The sequence below is a fragment of the Euleptes europaea genome, chromosome 4, assembly GCF_029931775.1.
Source record: "Euleptes europaea isolate rEulEur1 chromosome 4, rEulEur1.hap1, whole genome shotgun sequence".
NCBI lineage: Eukaryota > Metazoa > Chordata > Lepidosauria > Squamata > Sphaerodactylidae > Euleptes > Euleptes europaea.
In genome coordinates this window covers 103,799,973-103,818,335 of record NC_079315.1, presented here as the reverse complement: position 1 = coordinate 103,818,335, position 18,363 = coordinate 103,799,973, and the positions used below count along the sequence as shown (strand labels likewise).

Below are 18,363 nucleotides of genomic sequence, written 5' to 3'. Positions count from 1 at the left end.
ACTAGACCTGCTTAGAATATAAACATTGCCTGTTTATATTCTAACTAACTACATGTTAAATTTATAGGCATGTAATAAGCCTCAACATTAGGGATGCCAACCTCCAGAAAGTACCACTGATGTTTAGACGACAGAGATCAGTTCCCTTGGAGAAAATGGCTGCTTTGAGGGTGGATTCTATGGCATTATACCCCGCTGAGCTCCCTCCCCTCCCCAAACTCTGTCCTTCTCCGGCTGCACCCCCAAATCTCCAAGAATTTCTTAGTCCAGAGTCGGCAGCCCTATTTGACATGGTTGTTCTTCTTTTTTTAAGGGAAAGGGGATTTAGAGCAGAGAAACCATAGAAAAGAGGGTTCATTCACTGATCTCTGTCACCTGGAGATCTGTTGTAATCCCAGGAGATCTCTAGCCATCACCTGGAGGTTGGCAACCCTACTGTGACATCAGAATGCTGCTTTAGCTTTCTGCACATGCAGGGACGTGTAATGAAGCAGAATAAGCCACCCTGGTTTGCACTTTAGCAAATTTAAACCCAGTGCAGGAAGCAAAATGCACTTTAGCAAATTTAAACCCAGTGCAGGAAGCAAAATGCACACATATTCCAATCTAGAGAGCTCCAAAATAATTCCACCATAGTAGCTTGGGGCCTATTTCACTAGATTTACAAACAAAATAATAATACAAAGCATTAAAAAAAATTGTTCTGAATGAAAGAAAAGAATCCTTAATCACAGAACCATGACATTTCATATTCCACTGCTCTGTAAGTAAAATCTAATTCTTTACAAATCTGTTTGCATGCTTTCTTCCCACTTCCCTCTTATAAGTCATCTTAGGCAGGAGAGCTGTTTATACCAGTCCATTACTGGATTCACTAACCTGCTTCACATGCATCAATTGGTTGTAACCCTTACAAAAAAACCTGATAAAACAGGCCAGCACCATCCCCATATTGCAGATTGGGGGGTTGGGGTGCGCTAAGGCTTTAGAGAAAAAAGTTTGTTGAAGACCACTCCTGTTGGAACTGAGATCTGAATGGGCATCTTCCTGCTCTTCTCTCAGTCCCTTATCCACTATGCCCCACCAGTTCTTTAACAGAAACACTGAAAGTCAATGATGGGGGTTACTGCACTTTGTATTCCCAGCGATGTATTAAGAGTTTGAAAATGTTGTAAAAAACATCGCTTTAAAAGGGTTTTGGGATACCACGGCTAAAAAATGGTTGGAAGACGTCTTCACAGCAAACAAAGTGCGAACAGTATTTTTTATAACATTTTCAAATTCTTAATACATCGGTGGGAATACATAGAAAGTGTGAACAGTATTTTTTATAACATTTTCAAACTCTTCATACATCGCTGGGAATACAAAGTGCAGTAACCCCCTATGTCAGCATCTGAGGTGTATTTTTTATACTTGTTTCTGCAAAACAAGGACTTGAACCCAAAAAGTAACATGCACATATTGGAGTGTGCAGCATTTCCAGTTTCCCTACTTTAAAAGGGGGTTGGGGGAAAGGGGGTTGGAAAAATTCAGCCCTGACTTGGCTAGCTAAGGCTAGCCTGATCTTGTCAGATCTCAGCAGCTAAGCAGGGTCGGCCCTGGCAAGCGTTTGGATGGGAGACCTCCAAGGAATACCAGGGTCGTGACGCAGAGGCAGGCAATGGCAAACCGCTTCTGAACGTCTCTTGCCTTGAAAACCCCGCCAGGGGTCACCATATGTCAGATGTGACTTGTCAACAAAAAAGAGAGAAAAATTCATGCAGAATCATCAATGCCTATTAGCCATGATGACTAAACGGAAGCTCCACATCCAGAGGCCGTTGATCTCTGAATACTAGGAAGCAATATCAGGGGAAGTCCTTGATTTCTATGAGGGGGGTTTTTTGGCCTTCAGGGCAACTGGTTGGCCACTGTGTGAAAAAGCATGCTGGACTAGATGGACCACTGGCTAGAAGCGGCTACAGTTCTTTTAAGTTGATAATTTAGTTGGTCGAAAGTTTTCAGCGGTGAAATGTCATCCACATTTTCTCACGAAAGCCAGGAGTCAACCTTTGGCCTTCAGAACCCAAAAGACAAAGTTTAAGTGCCTATATGACTAAAAGTGCGAGCAATAAGATAGGAAGTTCCTGGTTCACTTCTCTCTTCAGTCACAACCTTACTCAACCTGAGGCAAGCCACTGGCAGTCAGCCATTGAAATATGGGGGGGAAATAATGATAGGATTGTTGTAAGTATGTAATGATGAAGAAGAAGATTTGGTTTTTATATGCTGACTTTCTCTACTAAGGGAGAATCAAACTGGCTTACAATCATCTTCCCTTCCCCTTCCCACAACAGACACCCTGTGAAGTAGGTGGGGCTGAGAGAGTTCTGAGAGAACTGTGACTAGCCCAAGGTCACTCAGTTGGCTTCATGTGTAGGAGTGGGGAAACCAACCCAGATCTGCAGAATAGCGTCCACCGCTCATGTGGAGGAATGGGGAATTAAACCTGGTTCTCCAGATTAAAATCATAAGAACATAAGAAAGGCCCTGCTGGATCAGACCAAGGCCCATCAAGTCCAGCAGTCTGTTCACACAGTGGCCAACCAGGTGTCTCTAGGAAGCCCACAAACAAGACGGCTGCAGCAGCATTTATCCTGCCTGTGTTCCACCGCACTCAAAATAATAGGCATGCTCCTCTGATACTAGAGAGAATAGGTATGCAGCATGACTAGTATCCATTCTAACTAATAGCCATGAATACCCCTCTCCTCCATGAATATGTCCACTCCCCTCTTAAAGCCCTCCAAGCTGGCAGCCATCACCACATCCTGGGGCAGGGAGTTCCACAATTTAACCATGCGTTGTGTGAAAAAATACTTCCTTTTATCTGTTTTGAATCTGTCACCCTCCAGCTTCAGCATATGACCTCGCTTTCTAGTAGTATGGGAGAGGGAGAAAAACTTCTCCCTGTCCACTCTCTCCAAACCATGCATAATTTTATAGACCTCTATCATGTCTCCCCTTAGCAGCCTTCTTTCCAAGCTAAACAGCCCTAAGCGTCTTAACCCCTCCCCATAGGACAGTTGCTCTAGTCCCCTAATCATTTTGGTTGCTCTTTGCTGCACCTTCTCAAGCTCTGCAATATCCTTTTTGTGGTGTGGTGACCAGAACTGTACACAGTATTCCAAGTGTGGTCTCACCATAGATTTGTACAAGGGCAGTATGATATCAGCAGTTTTATTCTCTGTTCCTTGTCTAATTATGGCCAGCGTGGAATTTGCCATTGCTCCAAACCACCACTCTTAACCACTACACCATGCTGGTGTATAAGGCACTTTGAAACTAAAGTGCAATATAAATGTTATAAAATACAATATAAATGCTATGTTATTATGGTTATTGGAAATTGAAATCCTTCATTCATGCTTGATGAACTTACGGAATAGGTAAGAGGCTTAGCAGCAATTCTACTGACAGACTTGAGCAGCAATCAAATCCTCCAACAAAAACGAAACAAAACACTTTGCAGGCACTACTATATATGTTCACTCACCTGATTATTTTGGGGGGCGGAGGAAAATCAGATGGCTCTACATCATCGTAGACATCACTGTCTCCAGAATCTAAAACAGGAAGGTGTTGTTGTTTTTTAAAAAATGTAAGTAAATTTCTATCAATCATGGTTTCCTTCTGGACCGCCTTTCAAGGTTGGGACTGGGATGCATTGCTTTATGGTGGTTTCAGTCCCACCTTGAAGGCACGTTTTAGAGGAGGAGGAGAGGAGTTGGTTTTTATATGCTGACTTTCTCTATCACTTAAGGTAGAATCAAACCAGCTTACAATCACCTTCCCTTCCCCTCCCCACAACAGACACCCTGTGAGGTAGGTGGAGCTGAGAGAGTGTGACTGTCACCCAGCTGTCTTCATGCATAGGAGTGGGGAAACCAACTCGGTTCACCAGAGTAGCCTCCGCTGCTCATGTGGAGGAGTGGGGAATCAAACCCGGTTCTCCAGATCAGAGTCCACTGCTCCAAACCACCGGACTTAACCACTACACCATGCTAGCTCTCAATGTGATGCTGGGGGATTGCTGTTTGATGCCTTGGCCTCTGGGGTCCTGCAAGGTTCCATCTTGGTCCCTCATGCTTTTGTACATGTTCGTGAAGCTACCGGGAGAGGTCATCTGGAGATTTGGGCTGAGGATGACACTCAGCTGTATTTTGCTCTTCCAGGAGATCCCAGGGAGGCTATGGAAACCATGAACAGGTGCCTGGAGACAGTTTTGGGGATGGATGAGGGCTAACAAGATGAAACTCACTCCCCACAAAACAGTGGTGCTGCTGGGAGGAGGATGGTCTGACCCAGGAACTGTAATGTCTCCTGTTCTAGATAAAGTTGCACCCCCCTCAAAGAGGAGGTTTGTAGCTTAGGGGTGCTGCTGGACCCTGGCCTTCTGTTGGATAACCACTGTGGTAATGGTAGTCAGAGGTGCCTTTCACCAGCTCTGGCTGGTGTGCCAGTTGTGGCCCTTTCTGGGCAGAAAAGATCTTGCCACTGTGGTTTATGTAATCTATACCTAGGTTAGATTACTGCAAAGCGCTCTATGTGGGGCTGTCCTTGAAGACTGGGTTTATATGTTTTATTAAATTGTTTACATATTCTATGCACACCCATATTCTAAATGCTGTTTTAATGTCTTGATGTTTTAACGTTGGTATGTTTTGATATTTGCCGCCTTGAGGACTGTACCTTTGTAGAAAGGCAGAATAGAAATGTTTTAAATAAATAAATACATAGTCAATGTATATTGAGCAGCATTATATAGATGATTCTCATGCTGTGGCATGTAATTACAGGTATAATCAAGCATATTTTTAGGATGCCTTTAATGGTTTGGAGGGTTAAACATAGTAAAATCAGCCCAGGCTCATTGAATCTGTGTAAAGCAGGCTTTTGCATCACTGCTTTGGAACCACATTGTATCGCCGGGGTATCAATTTCAATGGGCTTATGCGTGCATAATGTTTTGTAGGGCTGCATCCACAAAAGAGTATTAGTAGTCGTCAATAAGCTCATTGCTGGAGCCTAAAAAGTCTTTTAATGAGAGGTTGCTAAGAAACGGTTCCAAGAAGGCAAGGCAGCTGTGTCATCAATAAAGCACTATGGTTTCTTGTATATGAGACTTAAAGCTCACTCGCTTCATTGTATGGGGTGATGAATGAACAGACGTAGCAAGAACAGAGACTCTCAGAAGTGAGGCTTTCAAAAGTGTGCAGTGACAGCAAAGGACGACACTGCTATGCAATATTAAAGACATTTCTTGGTGGAGCGCTGTACGAGCTCCCCCGCCCCACTCTTTGAATTCTTTCTTTTAACATTCCTAAGGGGAATATTTGCACATTAGGCAGAATACTTTGAAAGGCATTTCCCATTCACTACTCTTTTGGATGACTTATGGGAAATCATTTTTTACAGACTAAATATTGAACACATATGAACACGTGAAGCTGCCTTCTACTGAATCAGACCCTTGGTCCATCAAAGTCAGTATTGTCTACTCAGACCAGCAGCGGCTCTCCAGGGTCTCAGGCAGAGGTCTTTCGCATCATCTACTTGCCTAGTCCCTTTAACTGGAGATGCGGGGGACTGATGCTCTACTGCTGAGCCACAGTCCCTCCCCTAAAAATATCTACGGAGAAGACTCCACTGCTCAGAATACTTATTTATTTACTTCATATGTACCTTGCCTGTCTCTCCAATGGGGACCCAAAGCAGCTTACACCGTTCTCCTCTCCTCCATTTTATCCTCACAACAACCCTGCGAGGTAGGTTAGGTTGAGCGTGTATGAGTGACTCAAGGTCGCCCAACAAGCTTCCATGGCAGAGTGGGGATTCGAACCTGGGCCTCCCAGACCCTAGTCTGACTAACCACTACTAACCACTACACTGGTGAATACATTGTGTGTGTATACAGTGCCGTCAAGTCGCAGCCAACTTATGGCAACTCCTTACGGGGTTTTCAAGGCAAGAGAGTAACAGAGGTGGCTTCCTTTGCCTTCCTCTGCACAGCAACCCTGGTATTCCTTGGTGGTCTCCCATCCAAATACTAACCAGGGCTGACCCTGTTTAGCTTCCCAGATCTGACAAGATCGGGCTATACCATGCTGCCTTCCCTCTGGTTAATACACTACAATAAAGTTTATCTGAATGGCTGGGGAAATGTCTAGTATTGTGTGTCCCGTCCCCCGCCCCCCGCCCCCCGCCCCCCGCAGCTACTCCACCATCTTGGTCCACAATACCATTTCCCCACTTTATATATTATTTCCCTTTACTCCAACGATACCAATCTCTGAATTAAATCTAAAATTAGATTCCAGGTGGCCCTTTGTGCCCAGAACTTGTATTAATGGTCACCACTGCAGGGCACATCCCACAGCCCCATGCCGCTGTGGGTCCCCAACTGCCAATCCTTGGAGTCTTTTCGTCTTTGTGTCTGCTTGGCTGAGGGGAGAGGCTGTGGGCTCAGTGGGTGGAGCATCTGCTTTGCATGCAGAAGGTCCAAGGTTCAATCCCCGGCATTGGGATTAGGCAAGTAGGTGACGTGAAAGACCTCTGCCTGAGACCCTGGAGAGCCGCTGCCGGTCTGAGTAGACAATACTGACTGTGATGGACCCAAGGGTCTGACTCAGTGTGAGGCACTTTCATGTGTTCACGTGTTCAATATTTACTTAGTAAAACTGATTTCCCATAAGTCATTCAAAAGAGTAGAGAAAGGGTCTGATTCACTATACAGCAGCTTCATATGTTCATGTGACCTCCTTAATAGAGTGGGCAGCATCAGGAGAAGTGACTGCTACAGCTATTCATCTTATCTTCTCGTTCTGGGTCGCAGCAGGGATTGGGACCAGAGAGAGAGGGCAGATGAACGGCTTGGGCCCGAGAAGATGGGCATACTGCTAAGGGACCCAATGATGATTTCTTGCCCAAGAAGCCCCAACTCTGGCAGCATGCCCTTGCAGTTCCCTGTCCATGGAATATCCTTTTACTTAATATCCAAGTGATGGTCAAACTTGTAAGAAGAGAAGAAGAGTTGGTTTTTATATGCCAATTTTCTCTACCACTTAAGGAAGAATCAAACCAGCTTACGATCTCCTTCCCTCCCCCTCCCCACAACAGACACCCCGTGAGGTAGGTGGGGATGAGAGTGTGTGACTAGCCCAAGGTCACCCAGCTGGCTTCATGTGTGTAGGAGTGGGGAAACAATTCCAGTTCACCATATTAGCCTCCACCACTGATGTGGAGTAGCGGGGAATCAAACCTGGTTCTCCAGATCAGAGTCCACTGCTCCAAACCACCGCTCTTAACCACTATACCATGCTGGAAAGGACTAGAGGTGCTGTACTGGAGAAAGCTTCAGTTTAAGGACTGTAGGATTTCAAACACACTTAAAGATTTGCTATTAAACCAAAGTGGGGAAACATTTTCAGTTTTACTACTTACCCTTTCCAGTTTTGTTTGCTAAAGGAGAGCTGCTGGAAATTAAAAAAAAAAAAGCCTACATTAAGCAATTGCAATTGAATGAATTGATTTGCATCTCTTTTACATATTTTAAATTATTGCAGAGGCCTCACGTGATTTTATATATCGATTTCATAATGACAGAAACATGTGCTGCTTGCAAAAATTCAACGTCCTTGATTTGATGCCTCCCCTTCCCTGCCTTGAAGATTAGGATAGGTTAGGTGCAATGCAGTTTCTCAACTTTTTATCCCTTTCCCTGTTCTATGAGATTTATGGTGCAATCTCATACAGAGTTAACCCAGTTTAAGCCCATTACTTTCAATGGTCTTAAACTGGAATAACTGTGCATGGGATTGCCATTAGAATGCAGCTAAATCACATATATGGTGGACAGCCCATTTTGATTAATGGCTATTAAAATAATTCTCTCTTTCTCAGAGTCTTCAAAGATCTTCACATATATTATCTCAATAATCCTTTATAGACAACCTTGTAAATGGTAGATGAGGAGGAGAGGCAAAGAGATGGTAGATTGCCTAAAGCTATTTACTGAGTTGACAGTAGAGGTGAGAGTTGAATTGGGAATACAGTAAACCCTTGGCATTCGTGGGAGATCCACTTTAAAATCTATAAATACTGGTGGCAGGGGCCTACTGCTCCCCAATAGCCAAACAACCAAACTTTCCCACAAAATTTAATGATATAATGATTATGATGATGGCACCGTGGGAGTAAAAACAGGCTATAGACCACAACAGTGACTGGACCACAGACTGTGAATTAATGAAATAATGAGTGACAGATTGCCAGGGTCTGTTATTCCTGTTTCACATTGAAGTCTCTGAAGCCACTACATTATGTTTTGGGCCCATACTCTATTAATATGTAAAAGGCAAACTGCAAATGCATCTCTACTTTCGTTTGGTTTCAAATCAGTTGGTCATTCTTCATTTTAGCTTCCTGAAACTGTCTTTCAGAGGTAAATATGGATATAATGGGTTGGATCCAGCCAACTTTTCTTACTCAGGCTCACCTATTTACCCTCTATATCTTGTCCTACATGGCTTTTGTAAAGGCAGATCATATGATCCTTTTTTGTTGTTGTCAAGTGACATCTGATTTACAGCAACCACTGGGGGGCTTTTCAAGGCAAGAGATGTTCAGATGTGGTTTGACTTTGCCTGCCTCCGTAGCATGCCCCTGATATTGTCTGGAGGTCTCCCATCCAAATACTTGCCAGGGTCGGCTGAGAGTGTGTGACTGGCACAAGGTTACCCAGCAAGCTTCCATGGCAGAGTGGGAACCTGGGTTTCCCAGATCCTAGTCTGACACTTTAACCCCTACACCACACTGGTTCTCTATGATCCTTAGCATAACCTTTTTTGGTGATCAAAGGTAACTCTCTCCTCTCGTTTCTTTACTAGCAGAAAATGTGGTTGGAACCAACCCATAGAGATCTATTTCTAATCAGTTCAGAAGTCCCTTCTGATTCTGACATTCTCTTGATCAGAACAGGCCCAAATGACTCGTTACATAAAGGAGAAAGCTAGAAAATGAGAAGATTTTCCCCTCCCCGGGTTATCATTTATTTTTATCTCTGAAGTGGAAGCCAACGTGATCTGCCAGAGGCAAACAGGGACGGGTCCATGGAGAATGTTTCTCTTCACATGATTAGTCACAACTGTTGTGTGATGCTTGGAAAATCTGAACATGTCATGGATCATGTACTGTGAATATGATAAAGAAATAGCTGGCAGTAGTAGGAAAGATGGGCTGTGATATGTTTTTCAGATGTTGTGATGGCCCAGGTCATTTTTGTAAATTTTAATATGGTGCACAGTGAAGTGAAAAACATAAGGCCTATATCATAAGCGAGTCATACACAATCAATAAATACATGAAAGTCATACACAGTTGAACAAATGTGGTCCATATTTGGTCCTACTTCGGTCATTGTACAACTTCACATCACCTGTGTATGAGTTACATGTATTTATTGATTGTGTATGACTCGCGTATGATATAGGCCTTATGTTTTTAACTTTACTGTGCACCATATTAAAATGCCCATATTTGTAATTTTAGAGTCTTTTAGCTCAACCTTTTCAGTTTGGATTCAACATTTTGGTTGAGTTTGTTTTTCTCCCCTTTTTGTTGTTGTCCCAGGTCATTTTTGGGTCAATGTCTGAAAATCCAATGGACTCTCCAGTCATTAATGGGTGATATGATCCCCAAAGGATTGTGGCCCATGGCTCAGACATATTGGCTTCCAACAGTATCTCTAATATGGATAGAAATCCCCAAAATCTGTCACCAAAGGTGGCTGACTCACCTTGGAATAGCTCACAGAATACCTGACTCACCTTGGAATAGTTCATGGAATAGTTTCCACTGGTGACCTAAACGGACTATGGCGATGTAGTTAAAGACAGAGGGTTGGATCCAGCCAGCTTTTTTGCTCCATCTCACCCATCTTTCCTCCTTATGCCAACGCCTGACCCACATAGTTTTTATCCATGCAGGTCCCATGATCCTTATCATAGCGCTTTTGGCAGTCTAAGCGATTAAGCAATTCTCCCTTTTTCTCTAGCAAAAAACCTGGCTGGATCTAACCCAGGACATGGCTCAACATGAATAGTAGTGTTCTCAAAGCTTGTGGGGGGTTAAGTGATACATGGCTGGTTAAGCCCCTGTGAGAAATTGTTAGTAGCATGTGATCAACAGTTTATTAGCTATTAGTTTTAGTGAAGGTTTTTTTTCACAGCAGACTCTTACAGGGGACCTTCATTATCTTCGTTCACATTGACTTTAGATGTTGTCTCTTGCACACTTTTCTTATGGTAATCTTTTCCCTTTATAATCTTCAATAGGCCCCGGGGCCAGGAGTCACTCTTATCTTCACCCTGTGACACAGACCTTTGGAGTATGCATGCAATTATCACGTTGCAGAATGAAACACAATATGTTTACAGGACTGCTTTATATTTGGTGTTTCTATTTTGTTTGTGCACTTAACTCACACGGGCAACAATTTCCCACACAGCCAGTACATTTTTAAGAAATGCATCTCAACTCAACATGATGAATGTGTTCTCCAGTGTGTTATATGGTTGATTCCCAAACAACTAGGGGACAGACATGTGGATGCCACACTTGCACAAAGATGCATCTGCACTAGGGTTTCCACACACATACATTCAGGTGCCCAACAGCACATGACATCCACACTTTATAACCCTAGTGTATGCAAAGGAAATGTAAAGCATAGGCCTGCTCTCTGATGTTTCAAGTGTTCATCTACAAATGTAAAAGGTGAAAGCAGCAAATACGTCTGTGGAAACACTAAGATCATGCAGGTACATTATCAGGAAGTTCTGACTCAACTGAAGCTCCGTTGAGGGTGTGCTTGGTGGCAAACCAGGGTGTGTTGCCAAACTAGGGGTTGCTGCTACACAGCGTGTGAAATGGTCCCATTTGACTGGATCCCTTCCCTAAGGGAAGGATCACTAAGGGTCACTAAGATGACCTTATTTGTAATGCAATTTTGTTGCATTTGATTAAAATAATGTAGACCGCATTGACTTTAATGGGGCTCAAGGGGAGATTTCTGGTGAAGTTAATACTTGAACACAGTAGAATTCAAAGAAAATATTTTTGCCACCTTCCCTTCCCAACTGGAGCCCCCTCCCACCACATACATTGCTACTTGGAGGAATGCCATGGAAGAGTAGGATTGCCAGTTCTGAGTTGGCAAATACCTGGAGATTTTAGGGGTGCAGCCTGGAGAGGGTGGGGTTTGGGGAGGGGAGAGACTTCAGCAGGGTATAGGGCCACAGAGTCCACCTTCCAAAGCAGCCATTTTCTCCAGGGGAACTGATCTTAGTCATCTGGAGACCAATTGTAATACAGAGAAATCTTCAGGTGCCACCTGGAGGTTGGCAACACTATGTGGGAGAGTGCAACTGGAGAAAGGAATAAGTGGCAATTACCCCACACTCATGTACAAGTTGTTCCACAAACTCCCCTCTCCAGCTGCAGCTCTCTATGTTACATCCCACCCCATTCCTGAGGGTTCTCTGACCCTCATGAGTAGCTTCTGATGGCACCGTTGGGAAGGGGTGATGAGAAAGTTCTCTTCTGTGAATTCTGCTTTGTTTAGGGTTCCTAGGGCCCAAACCATTGAACTCCATGGACTGTTCCAATGAGGTCCGATGGAAATGAATAGGGATTAGTAATGCTTAAGTTTGGCTCAACCATGGTTTAAATTATTTTCAAGAAATGCAATAACATTGGAAAGATGCCTTTAAAGGCAGAACCACGGAGAAGCAAGTCAAATCCTATAAACACCTATTGTGCCTGAAAATGTTCATCTATAATTTGAGTCCAGTAGTAACTTAAAGACCAAACATTTTTTTCCAATATATAAGATTTCATTAAAAATAGTTCTCATTTGTATCTGATGAAGTGAGCTTTAACTCACAAGAGCTTAAACACTGAAAAATTGTCTTGGTCTTTAAGGTGCAACTGGACTCAAATTTTGAATTGGGACAGAATCAGTATGGATGATTGCAGAGGATGAATAACCACTATACAAATCATCAGGGTCCTTACACTGGGATTTATTGGCCCCATTTTCCATACCGAACACCAGTCCACCCTGTACCATATTCATATTCTGATTTACTGGTTTGTATCCGCAATAAAAAAGAAGCTACAACATTCTGAGTATTCTTTAGAATCATAAACTCATTTAAAAGGAGGTTAAGAACATTAAAAATCTACTAAACATCCCTGAAGAAATCAAATTAATTCCACAGGTAAACATGTTTTTAAAAAGGATATACCAGGGATTCCCAACTTTGTTAAACCTGTAAATACCTTTGGAATTTTAAGAATGGATACTAGGAAGAAGTATTGGTTTTTTTAATATGCTGACTTTCTCTACCACTTAAGGAAGACTCAAACTGGCTTACAATCCCCTCCCCTCCCCACAACAGACACCCTGTGAGGTAGGTGAGGCTGAGAGAGTGTGACTAGCCCAAGGTCACCCAGCTGGCTTCATGTGTAGGAGTGGGGAAACCAACCCTGTTCGCCAGATTAGCGTCTGCTGCTCATGTGGGGAAGTGGGGAATCAAACCCGGTTCTCCAGATCAGAGTCCACTGCTCCAAACCACCACTCTTAACCACTGCACCATGCTGGAACCACTTCAAAATGGCTAACTTGGGGCAATCACAAAATGGTAGCCATGGGGGGGGGGCAATCACAAAATACGGAAAAGTTCTACAAGATGTTAGAAGGTTCCAAGCCAAGCCTCCTCCTACAATAGAGGCAGCTGTTTCTGAATGGGTGTTCTCTGCCAGACACAAAGGTGACTGGGCTCTTCTGAAGCATCTCCTGCTCCAGTGAGGTGGAAGAAAGCAAGAATTGGGGGCACCAAAAAAAAAACCCAAATTGGCTTGGATCCTGTGACATTGTTCTCCTTGTGCTTCTCTGCGCAGGGTCTTTCCTCCACTATGGCACCCCCTTCCTATCTAGCACTTCTGCCTGTGCAAAAGTGCGAGTAGGCGAGGAAGTGAGTGCCACGTTGTAGAAAAACCTCCTTGGCGGGCAGACGGAAGCGCAAGGGGAATGATGTCATAGGATCCAAGTCACTGACAGGTGCCACGGTACCCTTGAGTTCTATGCTGGGGGTGTCTGGTCTATACCCTTCTTCATTTTTACCCCATTTAGTAGTTTCCTAACATCTTTTCATTACTGTCTAATCAAGGTGGACAGAATTCCACCGATTCCGTTCCTCCTGTTTTTAAAGCTTACCTTGCTGGCACGTCGTCATCATCAACCCCATCATAAATTTCATCAGGGGGAGGAGGAGGCGGGAATGTCACTTTAAAATAAAATAAAAAAAATAATAATTCAGGATATAATTCTTACAGAAGTGAAAAAAATCTGTCTAGAAGTTCCAATCCAATTTATGTCACTAGACTCCTGTTTACTGTTGTTGCAACAAACATGGCCACCCCTCTCAAATCTGGTCAGTCACTGATCATGTAAAACATCCACCACATTCACAGAAAATAACCTTTGTCTTACATGTTTACCACAAAGGCATATAATGCCATCTTTTCAGCTACTTATCTATTGCTATTGGCACTTCAGCTTCATTTTTACTTTGTTTCTTTGTACAGAAGACCATTGTGCCATGTCGAAGGTGAAGAAACAATTGGTGCAAGAGAAATGGTACTTTAATAAGTTTTGTAACCCGAACATGTTTCACGTAAAGCTTCTTCAGGGGGAATCTCAAAATAAAAATTAACACAAAATATTAACCTAGATATATGTGATTTAGGGTTAAAAACAACATTTAAAAAAATTGTATATATACAAGCTTCCCCCCCCTGCCTGAAGCAAGGAGAGCTTTCTCCTTGCAAGCGAGGGAAATAGCCGAACCCGGAAAAGCCAAATATATTTCTGGCTTATCGGAGAATCACCAATTTCGGCTAGGCTATTTTTCTCCTTTTTTGCATCCAGTAAAACCTGAACCTGGAAAAGCTGAAATGGCATTTTACGGCTTTTTGGGGGGTTCAGGTTTTATTGAATGCACAGCCCTAACGTGAGTGTGTAGTCTATCTATCCTAGTCAATCCCAGTGTAATCTATCCCAGTCATTTTAAGGAATACAAGGTACAATTGGGGAATGAATAGTGATGAATGGTGAGTCCTTGCTTTATAAAGTCAGTTGACTTAATGACCCAACTGTGACCTCAGAAGACATTGTCTCTTCTCCAGTGTATGACATGATTTGGTTCTTGAACTGGGCAAAAGCAACAGCAGAGTGTAACAGGTTCTGCACAGGTACACAGCTGTTCAGCACGGCTCTGTGCTCAAGACAAACTTTGCCAAGGAACACTGCGACAGTCAGCTGAGAAGCTTGTTTTGTGTGTGATTGAGGAACTTTGAACAGGGCATGTTTGCTTGAACACAGATGCAGCAAGCTGATTGGTATGTGCAAACTGTAGTGCCAAAAGCATTGTGGGTGTAAACTTGCTGGGCACTTGTACTGTACTTGAACAGGAAACAACATTACTTCTATCTGCTTTCTATTTCTTGGTTATGCTAGAGGGAACCTGATCACAGGTGGATGGATGGATGGATTGACCGACTGATTTCAATTCTTATAGGAAAGCAGAACTTACCCACTGTGGCACTTTGACCGCCACTGTAAAAACAAAAAGTGAAAAATTATTGAAAGGAAAAGGGAAGAAAGAAAGAAAGAAAGAAAGAAAGAAAGAAAGAAAGAAAGAAAGAAAGAAAGAAAGAAAGAAAGAAAGAAAGAAAGAAAGAAAGAAAGAAAGAAAGAGAAGAAAGAAAGAAAGAAAGAAAGAAAGAAAGAAAGAAAGAAAGAAAGAAAGAAAGAAAGAAAGAAAGAAAGAAAGAAAGAAAGAAAGGCACACTCTTTTTCTGCACTACCTGTGTCCAACAGACTACAGCATGCACATTTCAGTGTGGTCACTTGCAAACAAGAGTCGAAGCGGCAATTCATCCAGCAAAAGAAAATAACATAATAACTGCTGTGTTTGGGCAGCCTGTGGTCCAACATTTTCTGTATGGAATTCTAACATACCTGCCACCACTGTCCTGGTCCCCAACATCATCATACACTTCTTGGTCGCTGTCTGGCTGCTTTGGCTGAATGCTGATAGAAGGTCGTGGCTTTCTTTTCAAGGAATCATAGTCAATTTCCACCATGGTGGTTTTAATGTAGCCATCTAAAATGCAGAACATTTCGTCACTAACATCTAGTTGTTTTGATTACAGTAGGCATCCCCCACCTTGGTGTCTATGGGTGCCTTGGCACCGCTGACACCTTTCTTGGAGTTTTAGAAAGTGGGTTTTTAGAAAGCGTTTTTAGAAAGTGGGTGGGGCCAGGTGGGCTCCTGCCTAGGAAGGCTTCTGATTGGCCCTTGAAGATCTGCTTGGCTGTGCAAATTAAAATATCATTGTTTTGCCAATAGCTGCTACTAAAGTGTTGGACTTATTTTCTCTCACACACCTCTTTCCCAGTGTGTTTTTAAAAATGACCCAACCGTAACACCAGGGACTGAACCTGGGACCATCTGCATGCAGACCATGTACTTTCCCACTGAGCCACAGCTTCATCCTTGTTCTAGTTCAATCGGGAGAATCCTAGTTTAGTCTGGAGAAGAGGAGGTTGAGGAAGGACATGATTGCTCTCTTTAAGTATTGGAAGGGCTATCAGAGGAGTTCAGGGAGCTGTTCCTGTTGGAAGCAGAGGATAGGACTCGCAATAATGGGTTTAAATTATGGGTGGAAAGGTACTGGCTGGATATTAACAATTCCCCCCTCCCTTAAGAGTTGTTTAGCAGTGGAATCAGCTGCCTAGGGTAGGGGTCGGCAAACTCATTAGTCAAAAGAGCCAAGTATCGACAGTACAACGATTGCGATTTCTTTTGAGAGCCAAATTTCTTAAACTTAAACTATATAGGAAGGTACACTGTTTATTAACTTACTAAACTTTAATTAAAGTTTTAAGTCTTAATTAAACTATAGGTACACTGAATAAAACTTGATATCATACTTAATAGTGATCTTATTTATTGATAAAAATTAAATTGTAAGTCCCTGCCATTTCCCCCTCCCCGTCCGGAGTCCTCGTCTGGAGGCCTGGTCTACCACCATAAAAGCCTATTGGTAGACCTGGCCTCCGGCTGAGTCCCATTGGGAGGCCAGGTCTAGCCATTGGCTTTCTTGGCAGTAGATCTGGCCTTCGGAGGCCCATAGAAGCCAATTGGTAGACCTGGCCTCTGAAGGGGGACTTTTTCCCCTCCTTGGAGTCCAGGTCTACCGCCAAGAAAGCCAGTGGGTAGACATGGCCTCCCAATGGGACTCAGCCGGAGGCCAGGTCTACCAAAGGAAGTCCGCCCCACCCAACAGCTGATAGGCGGGAGGGGGGGCAGGAACCGCCGAGCCGCCCGCCCAGCAATCGCGCAGCTAGAGGGGAGGCTTTAGCCTCCCAACCATTGAGGGGAAGGGAAAGGGGGACCTGGCCATTCTCCACGGTGGGGGGGGGGAGACAGCTCACCCGCTCGCCTGCGTTCTCTCTCTCTCTCTCTCTCTATCTCTCTCTATCTCTTTCTCTCTCTCAGGCGCGACAGCTCCACAGCCCGGCTGCCGGCGTGAGCAGGCGCGAGAGCAGGGGCTCCGAACCAAGTTCGGAGAGCCGCACTCAACGGGCCAAAGAGCCACATGTGGCTCGGGAGCCGCAGTTTGCAGACCCCTGGCCTAGGGAGTTGGTGAGCTCCCACTCAGTGGAAGTCTTCAAGCAGCGGCTGGACAAGTACTTTGACTAGATGGCCTGAATGGCCCTCTCCAACTCTGTGATTCTATGATTCCGTTCCTCTATAAAAATGGCATTGCATAGCATCAACCAAAGGGGCAGGGCATGGACAACTGAGGAGACTTATCGTGCAGAGTGGGAGGACCTGGGCTGCAGCAAGGTCAACAAGGCTGCAACAAGGGCTGTGGCTCAGTGGAAGAGCATCTGCTTGGCAAGCAGAAGGTCCCAGGTTCAATCCCCAGCATCTCTAGTTAACAATCAGATAGCAAGTGATGTGAAAGACCTGAGACCCTGGTGAGCTGCTGCCATTCTGAATAGGCAACAATGACTTCGATGGGCCAATGGTCTGATTATGCCCAGCAGCATTCAAAATTCTCCAAAAAGTAAGTTCAGATTCTTTGATTACAATAAATTTTGCCAATTAGCAGCACAATCCTATGCAGGGTTACTCCAATCTAAGGCCACTGAATGTGCTTGGACTGGAGTAACTCTCTTTGGGATGGAACTTTAATGTGTTAGCATATATTACAATACATTTTGCTGATAAACAGCCCATTCCTGAGGTTGGGGACCAAATGGGCATAGGAGGCGGTGTGACCCCTACGCTGGCATCTGTGGCACTTGTGTCATGCAAACTGGCACAGAAGCTGGCATAGGGGCACTTGAGCTGGCCCCTCTGGACTGTGGCAGCAGCACAACCCTCAGATGCTAGTGCAGCCTCCCGATGGTGTCCTCGTACCAGCGTCCCAAGAACTGTTCAGCCTGGCAACAACCCCCTAAAGCTGTGGCGTTGCTGCGCCAGCTTTTTGTTGGTGCAGCATCACTGTTCTCTATGGGGCTTCCCCCCCTCTCCATTTTCCAAATTTTTTTTAAAAATAGCCCTTTTTTCCTTTCAGAGCATCCGTGAAACCTGTGTGGAGGCTACATGGCAGCGATTTGGCCATGCCAGCCCCAGCCCCCACGGCTTTGAGGAATGGGTTACTAATGTGTTAACATCAATTCACTTAATTTGTGTTCTTGATACCTACAGGTGCCTCTTGTTCTTCCCAGCCATTTCCCCTCAGGATTGTCAGTAATACGGATGATTTCAATGTTGTCCCCTTGTTTGAAAGTCAGTTCATTCTTGCCTCCTTTGAAATCAGTGCAAGCTCTGGCCTGGTGAATGACTTCAATGGGACCCACTAGCTACACAAAACGAAACAGAAGAGATTGATGTAAATGAACATTAGGAAGATGGTTAATCACAGCTGGAAGCGCTCTTGTACTACTAGCCTTAGGGAGAAACAGACAAGGTGACGGGAGATCTGTGCTCGTTTGTTTTTTTAAAATGCTAATAGAAGCCGTTCTGGGGCCTAATTTGGATGAGTGTCATGCAGGGGATGGCGGTGAAGGGAATGTAATTCTCCCACCCAACATGGTTTTCCTAATCAAAACTGATGCCCAATACTGTTATCAGGCTGCCTGTCTTTTTCCTTTGAGGGCTAATGACAGTGGTATGTGTG

At 44.1% G+C, this 18,363-nt stretch overlaps 1 protein-coding gene across 1 annotated transcript in view; it reads right to left on the bottom strand.

Moving 5' to 3' along the window:
• Positions 1 to 18,363, bottom strand: part of FYB1 (FYN binding protein 1) — a 51,657-nt gene that overhangs the window by 17,638 nt on the left and 15,656 nt on the right. The window contains exons 7-13 of the mRNA XM_056847795.1: positions 17,890 to 18,046; positions 15,128 to 15,272; positions 14,700 to 14,722; positions 13,322 to 13,391; positions 10,282 to 10,422; positions 7,486 to 7,517; positions 3,539 to 3,608 (exon numbers count right to left, since the gene is read on the bottom strand). Of these exons, the coding sequence (XP_056703773.1) occupies positions 3,539 to 3,608; positions 7,486 to 7,517; positions 10,282 to 10,422; positions 13,322 to 13,391; positions 14,700 to 14,722; positions 15,128 to 15,272; positions 17,890 to 18,046 (638 nt within the window). The remainder of the gene's footprint in view (positions 1 to 3,538; positions 3,609 to 7,485; positions 7,518 to 10,281; positions 10,423 to 13,321; positions 13,392 to 14,699; positions 14,723 to 15,127; positions 15,273 to 17,889; positions 18,047 to 18,363) is intronic.